This window comes from Nelusetta ayraudi, unplaced genomic scaffold (genome assembly GCF_046127955.1).
Source record: "Nelusetta ayraudi isolate G7.1 ecotype Tasmania unplaced genomic scaffold, CSIRO-AGI_Nayr_v1 ptg000041l, whole genome shotgun sequence".
Lineage (NCBI taxonomy): Eukaryota > Metazoa > Chordata > Actinopteri > Tetraodontiformes > Monacanthidae > Nelusetta > Nelusetta ayraudi.
The window spans coordinates 685,162-707,551 of NW_027466091.1; the positions used below are offsets into that span (position 1 = coordinate 685,162).

Genomic DNA, 22,390 nt, shown 5'->3' on the forward strand with positions numbered 1-22,390 from the left:
ATTTGTGAAATCAGCCAGTGCACCAACGATGACCTGAAGGGGAGCATAGAGTTATTTAATCTGAGCTACTTGGCTTGGCTGGTGATCGAGTTTAAGCACGCCAAGAGCTCCAATCAGCTCCAACCTCAGCTAGAGGGATGAATTAGTACGCGGCTTCTTCTTTCATCTCACTTTGACAGAGTTTGTGATGGAGTTTCACCTGAACGCTGTACTTCCTGCTTCTTCTTCCAGCCCAGTGTTGTGGAGTAACGAGTTAGATGTTATCCCGTTACACATATTAATTACAAAATAAAGATAATTGTTAGCAGGGATTTATTTGGGGAAAAATGTGTAATGAAGTTAGAGTCACTTGTGAATTTATTCATGATTACAATGCTAATTACGTCTAAACCAATTTTTTACAACAAAAAAGGCTGGGCTTTGTGTTTAGTAATTCTAATTTTGTTGCTTTGCACGGTTTTCTCGTGCACTGACTTGGCACAAGCACCGTCCTTATCTGTTTCCCTCCGCAGAGCAAAGTTTGATACTATTCTGATGCTTCTGATTGGCACTCCTGTCAAGTTTGGAATTACGGCGCCCCCCCACCACTTGCGTGCCAGTTGAGTTGTCTCTCTCTGGAGCATGACAGTCTGAGCAATTTCGAATTGTAGTAAACAAATTTAGAAAAGTAATCTCAATGGAATGAAATGTAGTGAGTTACTTTGAGTACTGCTGGAGTTGAGAACATTTATTCAAAAGTTAGGAAAGTAATGAAAATGTAATTAGTTACATTGCTTTGATAAAGTAATGGAAATTGTCATTGTCGTGCCAGTTCCCCATCAATCGCTGGACGGAACCTCGGAGTTGCGTAATCCTGCTGTAAAAGCAGAGCGTGAAAGCGTTGTGAGTCGCGCTTCCACGGGAGGAAGCTCTCCAACCACCTGTTGTGTAACACGCATTGATTGGGCTGAGAAGCGCCGCTATTGAAAGAAAGACAGACAAAAAGAAGTTGTGCGCTCCGGCGGAGGGAGACTGGGGGTCCAGCTGCTGGGTCTTCGGCGCTCAGCTCCTCTTCCTCCCGCCGCCACCACGTCTGCTCCCCTCCCCCGCCCCCATCCCCCGACCGGTCGCGTCAAAAAGTCGCTGGGCTCCCGCTTGGATCGGGTCGCCATGGCAACGCACCTCTTTTCTTTTCCTTCCGCCGTCCCCGACTCTCACCTGGGAGGTGGTTAAGAATGCAGATGGCTTTCATAACGGCGCCTCGCTCAATAGATAGAATCCTTGACACAGGCAGAGCGTTGCGGGAGGGAGGGAGAGTCGCTGAAACAAGAAGTTGCCTGGTTCACCGCTCGCTCGCTGCATCGGTCTGGTTTATTCCTGGCTGCGTCGTTCCGCCCCTTCCCGTCCTATTCTCGAGCCGTTACTCAGCGGCGGACTCACTCGTGGCTCACTTTAATCGGCGCCGACAGCAGGTCCGGCCATTAGCTCTCCACTACGCGACGTGACTCAGTCTCGCTGGTGACGGCGCTGCTTTTTCCTATTCGGCCCGCTGTTAGCGGCCAGACCCCGGCTACACTCCTCCGGCTCTCGGCGCAGAAAGTGAAAAAAACAACTGCAAAAAGAGTCTTGTGGCTGCAGGCTAATGGGTAGATTTTCACCAGAACGTGCTGCCCCACGTGGGCGTAAATGGGTCTGATGTGTTCACACTGATGCACAAAAGCTCCGGCCAAGACTTTCCTGCGCTCCGCTGCACCCGAGCAGCTCGGTTTCCTGTAGTGTACGGACCAGATGTTCAAATCCTAATTTAAATTTTTTATTAATTTTTTTTCACTGATCGTATAATAGAGGAAAAAACCTCCCACGACTCGGGATAATGGCCTTCCTGGACCAGAAATGTGTCAGACAGTCACGGAAGTCACGGCCATATCGAATGTGGATTTTTTTTTTTTCCTTGTCAAGGTGGATGTTGCAGCTTGAATAATTTCAGTAAAGATTATTTAAAGCAGATCTCGGAGTGATCTTGTGCAAAAGATGGTGACGACTACCACCACCATACTGCCTCATGCAAATTGTAGGCGTTCATATTTGCAATGCATAAGTTCAGGGAGTCAGAAAACAGCTGGTGTAGATCGATGTAGAGGAGGTTGCCAGCGGTGGAGCCAGAAATGTTACTTACATACTGTATGTTTCATTAATGACTCACATTGGGGTGGCAATAAGTAGATACCTGAAATGACAACATGACTGATTTTTATTATTTCTATTTGTAGCTGTAGTTTTTTGGATTTATTAAATGTTTTCAAGGGGACCTCTTCACAGTCGGCCGGCCATCATTCATTTAAATTATTGGACAGCAAATCTTTACCAATGTAGACATTATTAATAAACCTTTATCAGCCTGTTCCTACTCTCCTATGATTAGGGTTAGTGTTACATTAGATTTCTGCTTCATCAAGTCAGAAATACAGTACACGATACATATTAAATACATACATACAGACACTACCAGTCAAAAGCTAGGACACACCCTCTCATTTCATGGTTTTTCTTTCATGATCTTTTTATGACGACTATTACCATTTGGAATTGTGTAGTAAACAAAAAAAAAAGTGAATTAACTGAGACACGTTTCATATTGTAGACTTTTTAAACATATCCACCCATCTTCATCACCCACCTTAAAACATGTTTAGCCATTTAAAAATGTTTTCTTTGCTACGTAGTTCCACACATCTTGCTCGTGTATTTGATGTCTTCAGTATTTCTACAATGTAGAAAATAGTAAAGAAAAGGCAAAAAAAACCAAAAAAACATTCCAAACCTTTGACTGGTAGTGTATATTAATACATTGTTGGAAGAAGATGCTGTAAATCAATTGACAAAGATATGACTTGAGATGCTGTAGTGTGGATACCCCACCCTTGCACACAAACACACACACACACACACACACACACACACACACACACACACACACACACACACACACACACACACACACAACCCAGAGTCGTCACCTGCAGTTCCTTACAAATTAGTGTCAGTAATGCCAAGCAGTCAATTGGCAGGTGATTATTTGCAGTCATTGGTCAATTATATCTGTGTAAAGAAAAGAAAGAGCAAAAGTCCAAAACCTGCAGCTTTTTTCCCTCCTCTCTTGACTTTTTCACTCTGATTGTTTCTGGACATGTTTGATTGGTTTGTCCGGTCTGGTCCAGGGCAGCCCGCTGTGTTGCGCTAATGAGCTACCATTAGCAGCTATTTTGTGTGTGCAGGACGGCGGCGGACTGAAGTAGCTGGTCGAGCTCTGAGACGTCTGTGCGCGGAGTTTGCGCGGGGTCGCTCGGGTCGGTGTCTGTGTGCGTCTTTGTTTTGGAGCTTGTGTGGGAGTTCAACCCGGCCTGTCTCCTTTTGGTGAGAAGCATCCGTACTGACGTGTGACCTTTCTTAAGCCAAAGCGGTTAAACCGACCGACCGACCGACCCTGCAGCGGTGATGTAAGACCCGGTGCCTGTTCTCAGAGCCCGACCATTATTTGCTGCTGATGTTTTTCATCCTCGGAACCGATTTAGTACTGTTTAAATTTGCGCCCCTGTGTTTCCAGTTTCCTACTTCCCACTGTGTTTTACGTAAATGCAGCAATCCCCTCCTCCTACGGTCACGATGGCTCTGTGCAAGTTGTCAAGAAAGGGAGGTGCATTTGTTTTGACGAAGAGCTCTCAGCAGCCGTCCTCGGAGCCTCTCGGCGCGGGAGACGGTGAGGCCCACGGAGGGAGCGGCATTGAGGCGGCAGCTTTTCTTTTTTCTTGTTGTTGCAATTTTAATGTGCTTAACCTTAATGCCAGAGTTCAATCACGTAGCCTTGGGGTGGCTCCCGAGCTTGACGAGAGATTAAAAAACAGCAGGATGAGGTGAAGGGCTCTTGCTTCGCTTAGTCTGAATCAGCCGCGAGCCGCGATTTGCTGCGGAAGGCAGGAAAACAGAGGGAAATCTCAAGGGACCGCAAAGAAGAGCAAGATTTCTTTCAGCTGCTATTCTTGTCACACGGGGTCTAAAGTGGGGTACGTGTGTTGGATCTTCCGTCTTTGACCCTGTAAATCCACCAAAGCGGTGTCTCAGATAAAGTCAAACTCCTCCTGCCATCACAACGCGCTGACGGGTTCCCCTGACTGACAAGGTGATCTGCCGAGGCTTCCGTCACGCTCCTTCAAAGGGGAGCAACTAGATTTTTTTTTCACTGAACAAGCCACTTTGATGGTGGGTGCAACATATAAACACGTGATGCAGTGCAGTGTGAGCTGCCGTTTACGCAGAGTTTGTGAAAAACCCGAAGAAGACGTCGTCTCTCTGGCGTCTGCAGGAGTTACTTCATCACAATATAAGTTGTATTTGAAAATCTGAAAACACTTTAGATTGGAGCTTAGAAAGATGGATGGGCGAGATTTTGGAATTCAAATGGGTTCTGCGCGGTTGTGTGCGTGCGTGCGTGCGTGCGTGTGAACAATTAGCTTTTCAGAAACCGTGGTGTCATTGCATTCCTTCTGAACACCATGACATTTTTTTGATCACCACAGAATATTTTTGCTGTACTGGTTCGCACCTTTTCCGAACATCTTCCAAATCTTTCAACAGACCCGTAAAGTCCTGGGGTGCAAAGTGGCCGTGTGGTGGAGGCGTTGCCGCTGCTCGGCTCTCTTTGTGATCAGAAGATCGTTTTTTTTTTTGTTTTTTTTTTTTCTTCTCTTCTGACAGCCACCGCGCTACCCCCTCGGCGGCGGCTGTTCTTTTTGTCGACGAAACACACAGGAGTTGTCGGGCGCAGGGTCCCTGCCGGTGACACAACCGCACAGCCTGTGCTAACTTTTCACCGAGCGGGAAACACACACTCACAGAAAGTCTTTTTGTCACAGCACCGGCAACATTTCACACATTTCACTCAGCTCAAATCAAACTGTTACATGGATGCTGCCATCATTTACTCATACCCGAAGAACGCCGTGCTAGCTGTGAGTCTCGGTAGCTCACAGTTGTGTCCGTTTTTACATTTCTGACCAATCAGCTGACAGTAGCGAAGCACATCTGCAGCTGTCCGCTGAGGAAACTCGCTAAATTGAAGACCAGGACAAGGTGTTGTATCGCGCTCCAGTTGTTTTGTTATTGTGCGACGAAAGAGGTTAACCGGAAGTTAACACGCTGAGAAGACTGACATCGCCCCCTGGTGTTGGGGAGGAGGACACGTTCCCGTCAATAATTTGATTTTCTCAGTTGCATGTAAACTGGGACAAGGAGAGAAGTCCGATTAGACAAGAAAACCGAATTCTGAGAGTAACTCAATTTACCTCTGCATATAAACGTAGTCACAGTTCACACAGTTGACAGTGAGCTGCCCTCAGTGACGAACCTCAGCGGCCCTGGTCGGCAGCGTCAGGGGTGAACCTGAGGTGAACACGTTTCCTGATGCAACAGGTGGTTGGAGCCGCTGAGCTCCAGCACGCAGTGTTTTCTCCCTGGGTGCCGACACCTCTCCGCTTTCCTCCCCGCAGGTCAAAGCCCTGACCCTGTTCGTCACCCATTACCCTCCGCTGTGCGAGCTGGAGCGGCTCTACCCTCGACATGTGTCCAACCACCACATGGCTTTCCTGCTCAATGAACCCGACGCCGCCCCTGCTGACGCAGACGGTACAACGTTTTGTTTTGGGTTTTTTTTTGTTTTGTTTTTTTAGCAATCTAGTCCTTTGTTTAACTCTTTTTCATTTGATTTAATTTAATTTATTTATTTGAGCAGGTTTAAAGAAAAACATACAATAAATAAAATATGTAAGCATGCTCAGGCAAGAAAAACCAAAAACAAATGTGAAAAGACAAGTCTCAAACAACATTAGTTACCACTCCATGTTCAAAAGGGTGGAGGATGAAGTTCATAAAAATGTATCAATGTCCTACCCCCGATTTAAATATTAATCAATCAAAATTAGTTAGTGAGTTGACCTGTACAAGACGGTGACGTTTGGAGTCACTCACTCATTTCCGCATTCCCATTTGTCTGTGATCATTATGAGTGCACAAAATTAAGTCAAGATGTGCTTAACAAGTATGGGAACATTCTAATGGAGCTCAATGGAGAAATGGGTCAATGACCCCAAACCTCTGAGTGTGTGTGCACATCATCATCTCTTTCATTTAATATTTTACCACGAGAACTTTGACGGCCTTTTAAGATCCGACTGTTTCACTTGTTCTCAGACGAGGAGGTTCGGCCAGAGTTCATCACCTTCCTGTACCAGCTGACTGAAGGGGCGGCGGGGCGGAGCTACGGCCTCAACGTGGCCCGGTTGGCCGACATCCCCGATTCAATCCTGCACGCGGCCGCGCGCAAGTCCCGTGAGCTGGAGCGCACGGTCGATGCCAGGAGGTGAGTGTGAATCGTCTGCGGGATGAACCTTTTTTTTCTACTGCTTCTGTCTTCTTCCCCTTTTTAAGGCGTTTCTCAAAAGCACACGAAATACAAAAAACTGCTGATCCCATAATATATTTTACTCTTCTATGAGGTGGGTCACCAAAACACTCCATCCATCTGCTCCTGCTCCGACCCCCTCTGTCAAATCTTAGAACCCATTGTGGCCCACCGGTCAAAAAGTTTGCCCGCCCCTGCCCTAAAATGTTGCACTTGTTTTTCGAAATTTCTTTCTCTTTGTTTTTTCCACGATGAGTTGAAGCACTAATGGAGTTTGACAGATAAAAGCCGGACCTGGTCCATGAAGACGTTTGAACACGGAGCAGCTCCGCTTGCACTGAAACTGTGTGTTTATTGAAACTGGATCCCCTCAAGTGAACTCGATTAGAAAGTCGTGCCATTGCGGCGGAGAACGTAAACGGTGGAAAAAACGAGAGTGGGTGCAGATTAGCGGCACGGCTCAGGGCCCGACGACCTGAATTCTCCACGTCTGGCGGGTTCATGACGGGAATCGTTTGCCGTTATAAATCTGTGGGAGCTCTATTGGACGTCCTTTTCAACGCTTTTATTTTAATGTCTATGTTTAAATTGTATAAGCGGCTTTTGCCGACGGAAAATACTTTTCTGTTGTCTTTACACAGCCCTTTTTTTTAAATCCGGATTTCCATATTTCAATGTTGCCTCACAATGTATTTTTAGTTCCATTTAATATTTATTAGCATTTACCGTTTCAGTTCCAGCTTTTGCGAGTGTAAGAGTACTCGAGATTGGTCTTGGTTTCAAGACCGATTTTTAAGGGTCTCGGTCTCGGTCTGGGAGGACTCGGGATTTTTAATCAAGGCCGGTCGAGACTCAGCCAACACTGCAATGACAGATAAAAAAAAAGAAAGATTTTGTTTAACCCTAGAGCCATGCAGAACTTTGAGGTCTTTCACAACCACCATGAGTGAGGTGAGTGTATTTTTAGTGTTGGGCTTTGTTTATTTTGACACGTTCAGTTAAATTATTCCTAATTATTATTATTTAATTTTATGAATCAAAGTTGTTTTTTGGAAAATGCTTCAAAACAGCTGTTTTCCATTTATGAAGAAACAAACTACCGGTCATTTATTCTGTTTTGTTGTGATTCTTCTCTGATACATACAGCCCTGGTCTCGTCTCGATCTTGTCTTGCCCTCGTCTTGGCAATGTCTTGGTCTCGGTTGGCGCGGCGGTCTTGACTACAACGCTAGCTTTTGCCACGATGCACCTTCTCCAGCCTTCGTTCTGCTTCCCCCAAATGTCTAGAAACGCACATCCAGGCAGCCGGCGGAAGAAAATCGATGTTTAAACACCAAATTAGTCACTTTCTCTTGTTTTTCCTAGTGGGGTGACCCAGTGCCAGGCACCCTCGACAGAGTTGGACGTGGGAGAAAAAAAGAAGAAGAAAAAACGTGGCAAATTGTTCGCCTCTCACTGTCAGACTGCCGGCACGTTGCCCTTTTTCTCTCAAGTCCTCCGTCTCTGTAAATTTGTGCTCAACGTCTCCTGGCGGTGTAACAGACAGCCTGCTGGGAGTCGAGTGCTGCTTGGCCTCTTCCTGAGTAATCCTCCACCATATGAAATATCTGTCACCGAGCGCTTACTTACACACACACACACACACACACACACACACACACAGAGCCACGCTTCTCTATCAATGTAATCCTCCCTATATGAAATGTTTGTCCTTTGTTGGAGCGAAGCCACACTGAGTACACAATAATCGCACACAGAGGAGTTGAGTCGTCGGCCGGAGATTCAGGGCAGGGATTTTATTGTGTCCTTGCACAGTGGTGTGTATGTGTGCGAGTGAGGGGACAGTGCGTCGAGGCCCCGTGTGGGCGTCACTACGCAATAGTTCCTTTTCCTCTGCATTTTGTCACCTTAAGCCTTCCCTTTCGTCTCCCCTCTGCAGGGCCAATAAGAGGCGGCTGGAAGATGTGTGGAGGGTCTCGGACCGATCCGCCCTCCTGGAGTGGCTGCAGTCCGACTGTTAGACCCAGCAACGCTCGCAGGTGGCGTGAGCGAGCAGCGGCTCGTCTGTGTAACAAAGCTCCAGACCCCCAAAGCTGCCATCAATTCAGGACATTTGCAAAAAGGAATAATAATAATAAAAAAAAAAAAGGTGTCTCATAGTGGAGTTTTTAGTGAGATCAGGTTTTCTCCATCATCATGTACTGTACTGTTAAGCTGTAAGTGCACACAGGACTTGTTCCTCAGCGGACTTGACTGATGTTAGTTGGTGTGTGAAGCAATGCCAACCTGTTAGACTTGGTGCTGACTGTCCTCAGGAGGAGTTACTCCACAGATTAAATACAGTATTTCAAAGATTCTACATTTGTAGTGTGATTTTTGTTCATTTGTTTATTGGGGTGTTCTTAGGTAATACTTCTGGCTTACGTATATACAACTTGCTAAAGTAACTTATGATCCTCCACTGCTTATTCAAGTACATATATATATATATATATATATATATATATATATATATATATATATATATATATATATATATATATATATATATACATATGTACATATACATATACATATATATATATATACATATATATATATATATATATATATATATATGTATATATGTGTATATATATATATATATATATATATATATATATATACATATACATATATATATATATATATATATATATACATATATATATATATATATATATATATACATATACATATACATATATATATATATATATATATATATATATATATATATATATATGTATATATATGTATATATATATATATATATATATATATATATATATATATATATATATATATATATATTTATGCACACTTTGGACCGTAGCAAGGAAAGACGTAGAATAGCGAACACGAGAGTTTTTCAAAGTCGAATGTAAACAGCAGCAGCAGCAACAGGTGAGGCGGGCGGGGAGCCCCGCTGGCTCCTCCCACATCCTGACTGCGGCTCCAAGGCAAGTGATGGTGTTGAAGGACGCGCCTGTTTGTGAGGCTGTCAGCAAAGGCACACTGACCTAATCTAGTTTCTCATTTTATTTATTCGGGTTTTTTTAGGCTGCATCCTAACATGTAAAGTGCGCGCTCTTTGATGCAACCTCATTAATAATGCAGATGAGAAGACGGAGCACAACTCGCTCACGCACGCTCCGCCTTTAATTGCGCCAACTCCAGCCTCAGCGCTAGAGAGAGAGGGAGGAGGGAGGGAGAGACCTTGTGGGCGTGTGTGTATCAGAGAAAGAGAGAGAGCGAGAGCGTCCTCCACGGTCAAAGCCGATGACACTCGATCAGGTCTGCGCTTCTGTCACTCCACGCGGCTCTCATCTCTGGGAGCCACGCACCTCTCGCGCGCATCTCCGTGCTCGCTTACTGAATCCGTAGGTGCGCTCTATTTTTATTTTATTTTTATTTATTTTTTTCAAGTTTTTTTTTGTTTGTCTTTTGTTTTTTGTTTTGAAAGAATGGATTTTATTGTAGGAGTGATTCGGCGATCCGGACCATGAGTTCCTCCGCGGGAGCGCGCCCGCCATCAGCCGGGCAACTTTTCAGCGCGCAGCGGCACTGCTGAACCGCGCGTCTCTCACTCGTGGTAGCGGTGGTGGGGAGAAAGAACAAAAGTTTAACGGGAGCGCCGGCGACCATGGGCCTGCGGTGAGAGGCTCGAGAGAAAAAAATATGCAGAAGAGCGTGCGCTACAACGAGGGCCACGCGCTGTTTCTCTCTGTGGTGGCGCGCAAGGAGGGCACCAAGCGCGGCTACCTGAGCAAGAAGACGGCGGAGAACAGCCGCTGGCACGACAAGTTCTTCGCCCTCTACCAGAACGTGCTCTTCTACTTCGAAAATGAGCAGAGCGCGCGGCCAGCCGGGATTTACCTGTTGGAAGGGTGCACCTGCGAGCGCGCGCCGGCGCCCAAGATCTCCGCCACGGGGAAGGAGGCGCTGGAGAAGCAGGTGAGATGGGGACGAAGGGGAGGGGGGGGAGCGAGCGTCGTCATGCTGCTGCTGTGAGGATGAAAAGTAAGTTCCCAGAGAGTTCCCCAGAGTTCAGCCCTGTGACGTCACTGCTGCGGTCACACAGGTGCAGCGGTGGTAGCGCTTGATTGATGGGCAACTTCAACACTTCGACTCTGTCTGGTTTTGGGATGTTTGTGGCTGTTTTCCTCAGTGGTTTAGATGGATGGCTGTTTAATCGCAGGCATGAAAAGTGGCAGAGCAGGTGGCTGGTGATGCAGCAGCAGCAGCAGCAGCAGGCTCTGCAGTTTCAACAAACCCCTGCAGTGCCAGGAGTGCGTCCTCACTGCGCAGGCAGGCAACTGGCCCCAGAAGACTCGTGCATGCTGAAGGGAGAGCGTCCTCAACAGCATGTCTGTTTTTGTTACCAGTCAAAACCAACTGAAAACACGCATTATTCATGCAGCAATACAAAATATTGTCTTTATTGATTGACGTGGTTGATGTGGACATACATCATACCGTCATTAATTTGCTTTCTAGTTACACATAGTTAACTTGTCTTTGAATGTAGTGTCATTTTATTTATCATTTAAATATAAATGCTTTCATTGCATGCAGTGGGGTGTAACTGGGGCAATGCAGCAACAGGTTTGACAACAGGAGCCTTTAACTCTTTGCCTGAAGTTTTTTTTTTTTTTTTTCAATTGCTCAATATTTGTCCAGTAAATCGTCTCTCCGTCTGTCAGATCTCTTGTCTTAGATTGCCTCAATTTGTGTTAACAGAATTTTTGCTCATATTCATTCTTTTCTAATCTCAGGAATTCAGAAAGTGGGCATCCTCTATGTTTTCTTTTCTTTTCTTTTCTTTTTTTTTTTTAACCCTGACGTACAACCCCATGTGGCGTGTTTGTGTAACTGTGCAACACGGAGATGCGACGTGGAGGTCGCTGCTGCAGGGCTGAAAAAGGTTCTTCTCCTACGGCGGAACGCAGGCGCCGCTGGCGTCGAGCCGCTGCTCCAAGTTGCCTCGGCGCTGTTGCGCCAACAGTTCCGTCGATCTTGTTGCTAGGAAACATTTGGAGTCCCGTTTTCACATGCGTTTCATTGAGAAAAGAAAACCAAAAACACGCATGCATTTGGTTGCAAAGCAGCTCCTGAGTCTTTTTTTTTTAATATGTACATGTATGTAAATGCCAAGTGGTAGTGGAAAAACTCCTCCTTTCTTGTGCTCCTGAACACAGCACTTACAATGTCTTTGGTTTTATTCCTTCTTTTCACGCAGCCACGATGGGCTTAATGCGTTTTGCCTCCCCTCCGTCCTCTATTTGATGTTTAATCCGGGTTATTTTCAATCTGAAACACCAGCGAGTGGCTCAAACCAAGTCACCAAAGACTTTCTGGTCCTCTGCAGTTCAGAGATTCTGGCTTTTTAAATCTCGTCCTGTGTCTCTGTGTCTTGATGGGCCGAAGCATCAGTGGGCCTTCCTGTGTTTGCGCCACTTTGCTCTCGCTGCTGCTGCTGCTGCTGCTGCTGCGTGCTGCTGCTGCGGTTGAGTCCGTCGGCAGCCTGCAGCGCCAGAGAGCGGCGGTGCAACCACACAAACGTTACTCGCTCATTGCCTGTTCGCAGACGCAGAGCATTTGAATAATTGGAGGAGCGTCGACGGCGGTCTGGATGGTTTCCACAGTGACTGTGGAGACAATACAGAGTTCTACCTCCCTCCCCCCGTACACACAGGCACATACACACACACACACACACACACAGATCAACAGGCTGTGGGTTGATTATTGATCCCAGAGAGAGAGAAAGACGCGATTCATCAGAGGCCGTGAACCAGGGGAGATCGCATGTTACACACAGAGTCGTGCCTTTCCACATCAGCACACATGTCAAATCGGGCTGAAGTTGAATTCAATGGAATGGCGTTGTTCTCTTGAAAGGCTTTTTGTATTATCGGCCAAAAAAACAAACAAAAAAACAAACAAAACACAGGAGGCAATCAAACCCCGCTGTGTAAATACGCGGCTGTACAGTCTGAGGAAGTTATTTAATGGCGTGTGAGAGCTCGGATTCCACAGATCAATCGTGCTGCAGGGGATAGGAGGGGTCTTCTAGAGAAAGGTCCTGGAAGGGAAACATAATGAGGAGGGGGGTCGAGGGGGAGAGCCTGACTGTTCTTTTACTCATCCACTACAGATCGACAGTACAAAAGAAAAAAGAAAAAGAGAAACTGCTGGAGCCGTGCCACTTTGAGGACGCGTCAAAATGAACGCAGTCAGGTCAAATCTCAGGGTTGGGGTTCCAGCTTCTCCTGTCCACATTCCCAGACCCGTGAAAGAAAGAAAAAAAAAAAATCCACCAGGCCCCATATTGCATGCATAATATATGTGTTTTAGTTTCATGCTTGCAAAATTTAAAACCAGCGACGTCACAAGGAGACGGATCGACCTGTCGTGCACACGCAAAACACACAAAATGCCACAATTCCCATCAGAGGGAATGAGAGATTGATTTTTTTTTTGTTGTTGTTGCTGCTGCTGCTACTGCTTTTAATGTAAAAGTCAGAGTTTAAGTGCATGCGTCGACCATTTGGTCCATTTTAATGTGTGCACTATGTGTGTCTAATTATTTCCCATTAGAAAGCTCTCTCGCTGAATAGCCCTCACAGAGCTCATGATTTTTGTTGCTTAATTGTCTGCAACAAGGAAACAATCCTCATAATTCTGCTGTCTGATACGCTTCGTCTGCAGGCTGCTTCATGTTTTCCTCTCAGCTCTCTGCCAAATGTTACACTCATTATGGACATCATTAAGTCTGATTAGTCTTTCCACCGGCATACTTCTTTCAGGATGACACCCCCAGTGCAAGAGGAGGGTTTATTTATGTCATTCTTTATTAATTCTTACATTTGTTTTTGTTTTTTTTTCATTAACTTTTCATTAAAGATCTGATAGATCAGATTTAGAAAGGATACTACACCATTTCGAAAATCAGGGCACTTGAGCCTGCACACCATCAGCAGAACCTGGCTTGGAAAGTTCTAACAAAGGGAAAAATCTACCCTGGCAACCTCCAAAGTAGAAACAAAGGAGTAATTATAACCTTTCCAAATAAAGAGCCGGGAGCTTCCTCAAGTGTTATCATAGAGGGGTTGCAAAAAAAAACCCCCAAAAAAAAGAGAAGTTGGAAACACCCCAAACTTTTTTTAGACAGTGAGAGTAACGGAGCGTTCCATTAGACCCTGGAAGTCTGAGTTCAGGGCCGACCCAGTCATCAGGAGGAAGCAGCGTTTTGAGCCACGTGAAACGTGCTCAGCGTCGTCCCCAGACATTTGGGGCTTGTAAAGTGTCGCGTCGAAGTTGTCCGAGCAACGACATCCCCACTAACCAGGCTCCTCCTGCCCTTCATTGTCATCTCTGTTACCTCTACGTGGCCTTAAACATCCGTACCATGTCAGAGTGATGACTAATTGGTCAAAAAGAGCATGGATATCAACCGCTATACAAGCAATGTTAGCTGAGTTAGCTGAGTCGCTAATGTGCTATTGTCATTTTGCTGCTGCACTGGCCTCTGACTAGATCAGGGCTGGGCAAACTTTCTGACTGGTGGGCCACAATGGGTTCTAAAGTTTGACAGGGGGGAGCAGCAGGAGCAGATGGATGGAGTGTTTTGGTGAGCCGCCTCATTGGAGGAAAAAACATATCATGGGATAAGTAGAAAGCAGGCGCTTCAATGTCGATTGAAAATGAACAAAAGCAAAGTTAAAACAAAATCTCCTGTCCTTTAAGGCCCCATGGTATTTGGCTATTTATTGAAATGACTCTTAAAACACTGGTGGCGTGTTTGAAAAAGGTGACGTCATTACCGGTTCTATTCCTCTCATTGAATCCCAGCTGGACGTAACGGCGAAATGCACCACTCGCGCCCTGCACAGAGTGGAGCAAACACAAACCTGTTTTTCTCTGCTCCTGACATCCTGGCGTCGCACTTTGCACAGTTGTCCTTCACTCTCAGAATCAACACTGCACTGCAGAGATGGTGGTGAAACGCTCCGCGCTACCTTGTGTCACACAAGTCCTCTTTATGAAGCGAGGGTGCGTTATTGGTTTGTGCCCTGGGGGAGAAGGGGGGGGGGGGCGACGGCTCCTCAGCGGGGCCGACGCGAGAGTCGCGGCTCGGAGACAAGCGCATGTAAAGCCGCCCTAGGAGGAGCTGCGAATTAACCGCGGTGTCAGGTAATATGATTGTCAGGCGGTTGGAAAGTGCCTCTGTTGCTGTTTTGCGCGCCAGCAATCCTCAGGAATGGAGCTAAAGAGATTTAGAGGCTGTTTAGAAGCTTGTTCCGTCCTTCTGAGGGAGTATACGGCGGCAACACTCCAATCTAGCCCGCGCTGCAATAAGGCTGCTAGCACACAGCCGCTACTGACTTGTTGTGTTTTCCGTGAGTGAAAAATCAGCAGTGGAGTTGCAATATCGAGCGGTCAGGTACATCTGAAGCGGACCGTGATGGCCAGTCGGGCCATGGTCGAGTAGAAATGTCTATTTTCCATCACTGCTGACACTCCAGTCAGTCAAGTGGGAGGGCTGCAGCGCATCCCGGTGGTCTTCGAGTCGGCGTCGCGCCCATTGACCGACAGACAGTTTAGAGCTGAGTTGACCCGACGTGACCTCCCTGCTGTGAGGCCACAGTAGCAGGAGCCAAGCAAGGCTGGGTTACAGTTACCCTTTTGAAAATATAATAGCAGTGCAACTGCTTCAATGACTTTATCAAAGTAACATAACTCATTACATTTGATTACGTTTTGATTGCTTTTCTAAATGTTGACCAGATGTTCTCAACTGTTCACTGCAATTTCGAAATCAGTCCTCTTTACCAGATGCTGCCAGACAAACTCATCAAAAGCCGCAAAAGGAAATTCAATCAGGTTCTTATCTCGTCATTCCAGCAAAACAGTTTGGTTACTCAGTGGGACTCAGTGTTGTGATCACGTCAATGCGAAGTTGCACGGCAACCGGTCTTTGCGTCAAACTCAGCTCACCAGCTCGGCTCCAGGATTCACGTTTACCCCCCCCACCCCCCGGGGTAATGAATAATAATAATAATGAAGACAGATGCTGTTGACTCACGGTCATGTGTAAAGACGCAGTCCGCTGTTGTGTTCTCACTCACCTAGCACATTAGTGATACTTTGAACCAGGTACCTGGGTCCTTGAATGAATGGGAAACCTTGAAAGGTGTGCCCTGCCAGGAACAGGTGGTTTGACAACCGGGCGTGGGCAAACCTTTTGACTGGTGGAACCACAATGGGCCAAAGCAGGAGCAGGTGGTTGGGGTGTTTTGGTGTTTTGGTGAGCCACCTCATAGGAGGGAGAAATATATCATGGGATGTGCAGAAAACGTGCTTTAATGTCTTTTGAAAATGAACAAAAGAAAAGTTACCACAAAGCATGTGTCCTTGAAGCCCCGCAGTATTTGGCTCTTTATTGGAATGACTCTTAAAACACTGGGGAAAAAATGATGAGATCCTGCTATTTTCTGACTTACTTACTTACTATTAATATAATTTCTTCACGTTCGACGGGCCAATTAAAAAGCTTAATGGGCCACATATGGCCCACAATGCTCGCTGAGCACCACTAAAGCGTCTCCTAGTTGAGCCCAAAGAGCTTTTCTCCAATAGCTCTGTGGTAAATATACACAGAGCATAAACTTCCCTGTAAGCCCGTTGAGGAGGTGCAGTTTATGAACGCCGTCTGTGCATGTAGTCTCTCTCTTTCTCGTTCTCTCTCTCTCTCTCTCATACACACACACACACACACACACACACACACACCAGGTCTATTTCTCTGTGCCGGTAATTATCACCCAGTGGGACTGGCGATGGCTGAGTGGTCCCTGGTTCCCCGCTGCAGTGCACGTCAGCTTGAGGAGAAGCCCAGTGCGCTGGAGAACGCCACCTCCTTCCTCCCTCAGGATGCAGAACGTTAGAACGAGATCGATAGATTTCCAACTGGTGGCCTGAGTGTGATGTTCCTCAAAGGCTTGGCAGTAAACTGTTCAGTGCGCAGGGTGATTCATCATTTATCACAAATAAGTGCAGAAAAGTGAATAGTTCTCTTGATAGTTGGAAACATGTTTTACTTTTTTTTTTTTTTTTAAATAAATAAATAGTATTGGTCATAATTTTGACCATGTATCACCGACTGATGGAATTTTGAGCACTGCTGTCAAACACTGTCACGTCCTAATAGTTGAGAACATTTATTCAAATTTTAGAAAGGCAATCAAAATGTGATCAAATGTATTTAGTTTCATTAAGCAATTGAAATAGTTACACTAGCATTACAGTTACAAGATGGGTCTCTTGTAACTGTAACGTATTGCTTTTGCAAAGTTATCATCCTGACGCTGGCAGATTTTAACCTCCCTGCATCGTCCCATCAGTCAGAAACAGAGAACTCCTCTTCGCTTCTGCGGAAGATTTGCCAGCTGAAGAATCGTAAAACTCGCAGCCACTTGTCCACCGTCCAAACGTCTCCTTTGGTACACGAAATGACGCACCCTTCAGTGTGTCGTTTCGTCGCTTTTCATTTCCTCATTTTATTTTTTTTTTCCTGTGCTGGCTGTTATTCCTGAGACTAGCGGAGATGTCGAGCGGGTAAATTGCACGCCGTTACGCCCCGACGTGTGAAGCTGCACGAGACGCCCTCCCGTCTCCCTCCACTCTCGCCTTTCCCCTCGCTCTTTATTTGTTTGAATGGAATTTCTTACAGGACAGTGAAGGCCTGGAGGGATGTGGGCTACATTTGGGGCGATTTTTTTTTTTTGAAGGAGGGTTAGCAAGCCACTCGTCTCCAGTAGCGCGCTGCACTCTTCTGAGGCCTCTTCTCCAGCTAATGAGGACATGGTGCGAGCGGCTCCGCTGTGTTTCCTTACTGCCATGAAGTCCGGAGTGACGCGAAAGCCTCTTTTAAGGACGCGGCACCATTAAACCTTAATGATAGCCTCGGGGCAGAGTGGGTCACAGATGCGTTAAACAGACGTGATACCCGGCAGGAGCCAAACACATGATGCGTGTAAAAGCAGCAGCGGCGTTCAGCAGGTATTTCAACACGATGGGTTTTTTTGGTGGCGTGTGACAGCCCTCAGACCTTGTTGACTTCTAGAGGTCTCGTTTGCCTCCTGCAGCAGGTTCCCAGACTGCACAGTTTCAGCTGATTGCTATCACTTGAATTAGGAAATGAAAACTCCAGCTGCCTGCTCATATGCAAACATGCTGTTAGTCTAGTGACAGACTAGATAGACGGCTAGACAGTTAGCTGGGTTTGTCTCTATGCCAGGTGGGTCTCTCTGCTCCTCCACCAGAAGATACGTCTTGATCAGTGCAAAGAGGGCATGGAAAGAAACATCTCTGTGGAGCTTCTTTACAGAGAAGTTCAACGTGTTCGAAAACTGTTCTGACAAAACCTATTGCCTGGATGGACGACGTGTAAAAGGGTGAGACAGCTGTGTATGTCTGATGAGTTGTCTCATGCTACTCTCATCTGTTCCACTCCTCTGTGATCTGCTCCTGCTCCCCCCAATTCCAACCCCAAATACTGAGTGCCAAGCTGGGAGGCAGTGGGTATCATTTTTTACAGTCTTTGGTATCACCCGGCTGGGGATCTACCACGAGACCCCTGAGCTGGTGTTGGCAAGTTGGCTGTTGCTGTGGTGGAAGATCCTATTGTCATCCTCTGATAGGTAGAAAATCACGAAAAGCTAAGTCAATACTTTGCGCACACTGACTGACTGTCTAAATGTGTTGATTTTTGGCTGCACTAACCACTGCACAACTTTGCCAGTTACTTATAGTGGGGTGGTGAAAAAAAAAAACAGTTTCCAAGAATGTGGTGATTTGATATGCCAAGCAAAAGCGGAACATGATCCTACAACAAAGTTCAATGAGTTTAACATCAAATTCATTCATGCGTTCGTTTACATCAAGGTGAAAGGATTGTGAATAACTGCAGTGTTTTCATTTTCAATGTTTTCAACGTCTCAAACTTTGAGCATTTGGATTATTCCACTTCACTTAATTGCGGTTGCTGACGCTGTAAATCCTTTGGCCCCGCTTCATTTCTGATCAGTAATATGTAATGTGCTCCGTTAAACCCAGAGACGTGAGCGACACGCACGTTCTGGAGATTACAGGCAGATTATCTGGCCGGATCCCTGAAATCCGCACTATCAAAAATTGATTTGCTTCCTACGTGCCGCTCCCTCCTTCGCACGTCTAAAATTACAGGAGGCGCCGGTGAGAGCGTTCCATGTACAAACGCTGCTGCGGAAGGCAGAAGGTGGAAGTGCGGCGCGCGGAGCGGACGCATCAGACGCTGCGTTTCCATGGAAATATTATCTTGTTAGGCGGCGGTGACACAATTTAGCGATACGCGCTCAGCTAAGGAATATTATGTAACGGCTCCCTCTCCCCGTCTCAATCTCCCTCTCTGCCTGTCAGAGACTGTTAGAAGGCAGATTATTGTTCACATAATAATATCTCGCTGGCCAGTGAATCGAGATGACAGACACATAAAAAGCAAGGACGGGCGGGCGGAGATGGAGGTTCTTCACAAGTGTGTGTGTGTGTGTGTGTGCGCGTGTTCCAATAACCTTGGTGACTTTGGTCCCTCAGCCCAGAACCAGTGGCGGTGCCACGGCCGTGTCCAGGCTCCTTCAGGCTAAACGTCTCTCCTCTGGGACTCGGTTTGGTTCACTGAATCCTGACTAAGGGAGACGAACAAAGAGATGAGAGTATGAAGGGATGTGGAGGATGAAGAAGAGGAGGAGGAGGAGGAGGAGGAGGAGTGGGCTATAAGAACAAGAGGAGTGAGGATGCTGGCGGAGGAGGAGGAGGTGGAGTGGGATGGTAGGTGAAGTGTAAAAAGAGAGCGAGTCGGGATGGAGGGAGGAGGGAGGGAGGAGAGAGAGGCCGGTTTGCCGGTGAGGAAGAGGAGGCGGTGGACAGAGAAAAGTCAGTCTTAACTAATAATAGCAGCTCTTGTGCTAACCCAGTGCCCCGGGACAGAGCCATTTGAATAAAAGGCTCTATCACTCCGCATAATGCCTGGTGTGTGGGGTGAGATCTACTGTAGGTGCGTGTGCTTGTGTGTGTAAGTGGACTACTGAGAGAAAGAAAATTGAGTATAATAGGGCAGACAGACGGGAAGTCAGAGACAGAGAGCTTCCAGCTAAGAGGCTGCTTTAGTGAGCTTTTAAACACTATGAAACTACTTTATGTGTGTGTGTGTGTGTGTGTGTGTGTGTGTGTGTGTGTGTGTGTGTGTGTGTGTGTGTGTGTGTGTGTGTTTGTGTGTGTTTAGCTCGGCCTGCTGTGTGTAGACACAGTGCGACACAATACGGGGAGGGATCCGGGCGAGAAACGAGCGTGAAGAGCAAATGCAGCGGGAGGAAGTGTTTCCGTATGCCGGCGCCATGTGTTTGATTAGCTGAGACCAGCGATCACCACGGTGCCAGGACAACAAAGCAACATCTTCCTCCCGTGTCTCCACAGCACTACTTCCTCATCGTGTTCGGCCACGATGGACAGAAGCCCCTGGAGCTGCGCACCGAGGAGGAGAGCGAGTGCGACGAATGGGTGGAGGCCATCCAGCAGGCCAGGTACGCACCTGCACGCGGCACCGCGTAGTCAAAGTACGGACACTTGTGTGGAGAATCCCCGGGTTAAAGTCAAAGCACTGAGTCCGAGTCCGAGTGCCCTTGAGCAAGGCCTCCAAAGCCCTGACTGCTCCTGGGTCAAATTCCGAGAATGTTTCCCCAAGGAGACCAATAAACTGAATTATTCAAAAATGATTATCGCGCTACTCGCCTCGACCTCAACTCAACTCAACTTGGTTTGGGTCGTTTTGCTTCAGGCGGAATCATCAGACCGAGGCAGACTGAAAGTCCCTGGACGTCATGGTAAAATGTTTTAGTTTTTTCAGCTTCTCTCAACACACTTTTAGTGTCTGCGGTGGCTCCCGTGAGGGGCCATCAGCTCGGATACACGATCTTCTTTTTTGTTACGCTTCCCTCTGAATTTCTTTCATGCACAGCCGAGCACAGAAACATTGGCACCTTAGACTGCGACGTTTTACTTCCTGGGCATTTCTCTCCTCTACCTCACGTGCAGTACCTGGTACCAGGGAGCAGGTACTGCCACCTAGAGGGTGGACGTCTTCCGCAGGTTAGACTGTGAGAAGTTACAAAAGACTAAACACACACAACACAACCGCTCAGTACATCTTTAACTGCATTCCTCTTCACCAGCTTTTCTTGCAGTTTGTCACAGCTGCTCGTTGGACTTGGTCCAGATCACATTGTGGCTCAGCCATTTAAAGAGCCCAGAGTGGACGGGTGTTATGACTTATTGTGCCATATCAGCTCACCAATCTGAGCCAATTAGAGCGATGAAACCAGTGGGCCCACATTAAGTGGTGCTCTAAAACAATTACCATCATGAGGGAGCGCCTCGCTCGAAGCTGCCCTGCGACAGTGCTGGTTGGCTGACAGCTTCACTGATCACTTCACCAAGCCCCGTCTCTTTCCCTCCTTAGAGGAATTGCGTGTATTTTGACAGCTTAATGTGTTTCCAAACTATGGCTGTGTTTGATTCTCCGACCACAAAAGACTGAAGTGCAGGAAAGTCGCTGATGTGCTCCGACGTTGGCGGAAGGATCCGGTTGTGCACAGTGAGAAGCTGCTTTAGGCGACGGGTTTTCCAATGTTGTGAAGCTTCACACAGGGTGAATCGTTTAAAACTCCGCCTGAAACGCACAGTTTAGCTCAGTGCCGAAAAAAATCTGCCTTTTCCTTCGTCATCTCTCTCTCTCTCTCGCCATCACAACACCTCCTTCATATTTTCTCTTTGAACTGGTTTTTGGGTTGGGTTTTTTTCAGTTACTCTGACATCATCATCGAGCGAGAGGTGCTGATGCAAAAGTACATCCACCTGGTGCAGATCGTGGAGACCGAGAAGGTGGCGGCCAATCAGCTGCGCACCCAGTTGGAGGACCAGGACACGGAGATCGAGAGGCTCAAGTCAGAGGTACCAGCGTGCACATCTACATGCACGCACGCACGCACACACGCGCACACACACACACACACACACACAGCTTTTGGTCATAAATCTTTAAGAATATTTGGAAGTGTTACAAATGACGCTGCGTCCCAAGATTTCTTTTTTTTTTTTTTTTTAAGCCATATCCATTTAAAATATTGCATTAAGGGCATCGTGGAAAGCAGCGTCTCCTCAATATGAGACAGAGCCTCTCGTGCAAGGCAATCACCCCCCCTGTGGTGAAACACCACCTTGTTTTGAGGGCCTCTATGAACATTTTTGCTCATTCCAATCGCATTCAGCGGGCCAAATGTGTTGTCTCACATAGTTTTATTGCCTATTTAACCCTGCAGGTCATTTCCTTAAATGGTATCTGCCGCTTTCCTTTCCTCTTCATGCTCCAGCGGAATATACGAGGTGTGTGTCCTCTTAGTTGGTGTTTATGGCAGTGAAGGAGTGGGTGTGCAGGGTGCTCGCTCACTCACTCACTCACTCACTCACTCACTCGCTCACTCGCCTGCTTAGTGGCGTGTGAAGGTGGACAAGACCGCCGCTCGATACAAACAGCCCATCAACGTCCTGATGAAGCCGCCTCACTCGCAGCCTCATTGAATGCAACACGTTGCTGCTCGCTCTTTCTCTCTCTCTCTCTCTCTCTCTCGCTCACTCACTCGCACAAATCACGGCTGACCCCCCGCGTCCAGCTGCTAACGGAAGCTAATTAGAATTCTCCGTCACACACAGACAAACAGTATCAGGTAATTATCGGTTTATGGAGATGAGATCATTTACCTCTGATCCTTCCTGGGCTGGTATGGAGGAAGAGCAGTGCCAGGGAGGCATCGACGGCTA

The 22,390-nt window shown here is 46.9% G+C and overlaps 2 protein-coding genes across 4 annotated transcripts in view; both read left to right on the forward strand.

Moving 5' to 3' along the window:
* Positions 1 to 8,790, forward strand: part of msh3 (mutS homolog 3 (E. coli)) — a 35,551-nt gene extending 26,761 nt beyond the window's left edge. For both annotated transcript variants that reach the window (XM_076033249.1, XM_076033250.1), the window contains exons 22-24: positions 5,523 to 5,658; positions 6,223 to 6,391; positions 8,373 to 8,790. In XM_076033249.1, the coding sequence (XP_075889364.1) occupies positions 5,523 to 5,658; positions 6,223 to 6,391; positions 8,373 to 8,454 (387 nt within the window). In that variant the 3' untranslated portion in view covers positions 8,455 to 8,790. The remainder of the gene's footprint in view (positions 1 to 5,522; positions 5,659 to 6,222; positions 6,392 to 8,372) is intronic.
* A 948-nt stretch (positions 8,791 to 9,738) lies between these two features.
* LOC142893029 (ras-specific guanine nucleotide-releasing factor 2) overlaps positions 9,739 to 22,390 on the forward strand; it is a 34,680-nt gene continuing 22,028 nt past the window's right edge. For both annotated transcript variants that reach the window (XM_076033251.1, XM_076033252.1), the window contains exons 1-3: positions 9,739 to 10,429; positions 19,991 to 20,097; positions 21,376 to 21,523. In XM_076033251.1, the coding sequence (XP_075889366.1) occupies positions 10,154 to 10,429; positions 19,991 to 20,097; positions 21,376 to 21,523 (531 nt within the window). In that variant the 5' untranslated portion in view covers positions 9,739 to 10,153. The remainder of the gene's footprint in view (positions 10,430 to 19,990; positions 20,098 to 21,375; positions 21,524 to 22,390) is intronic.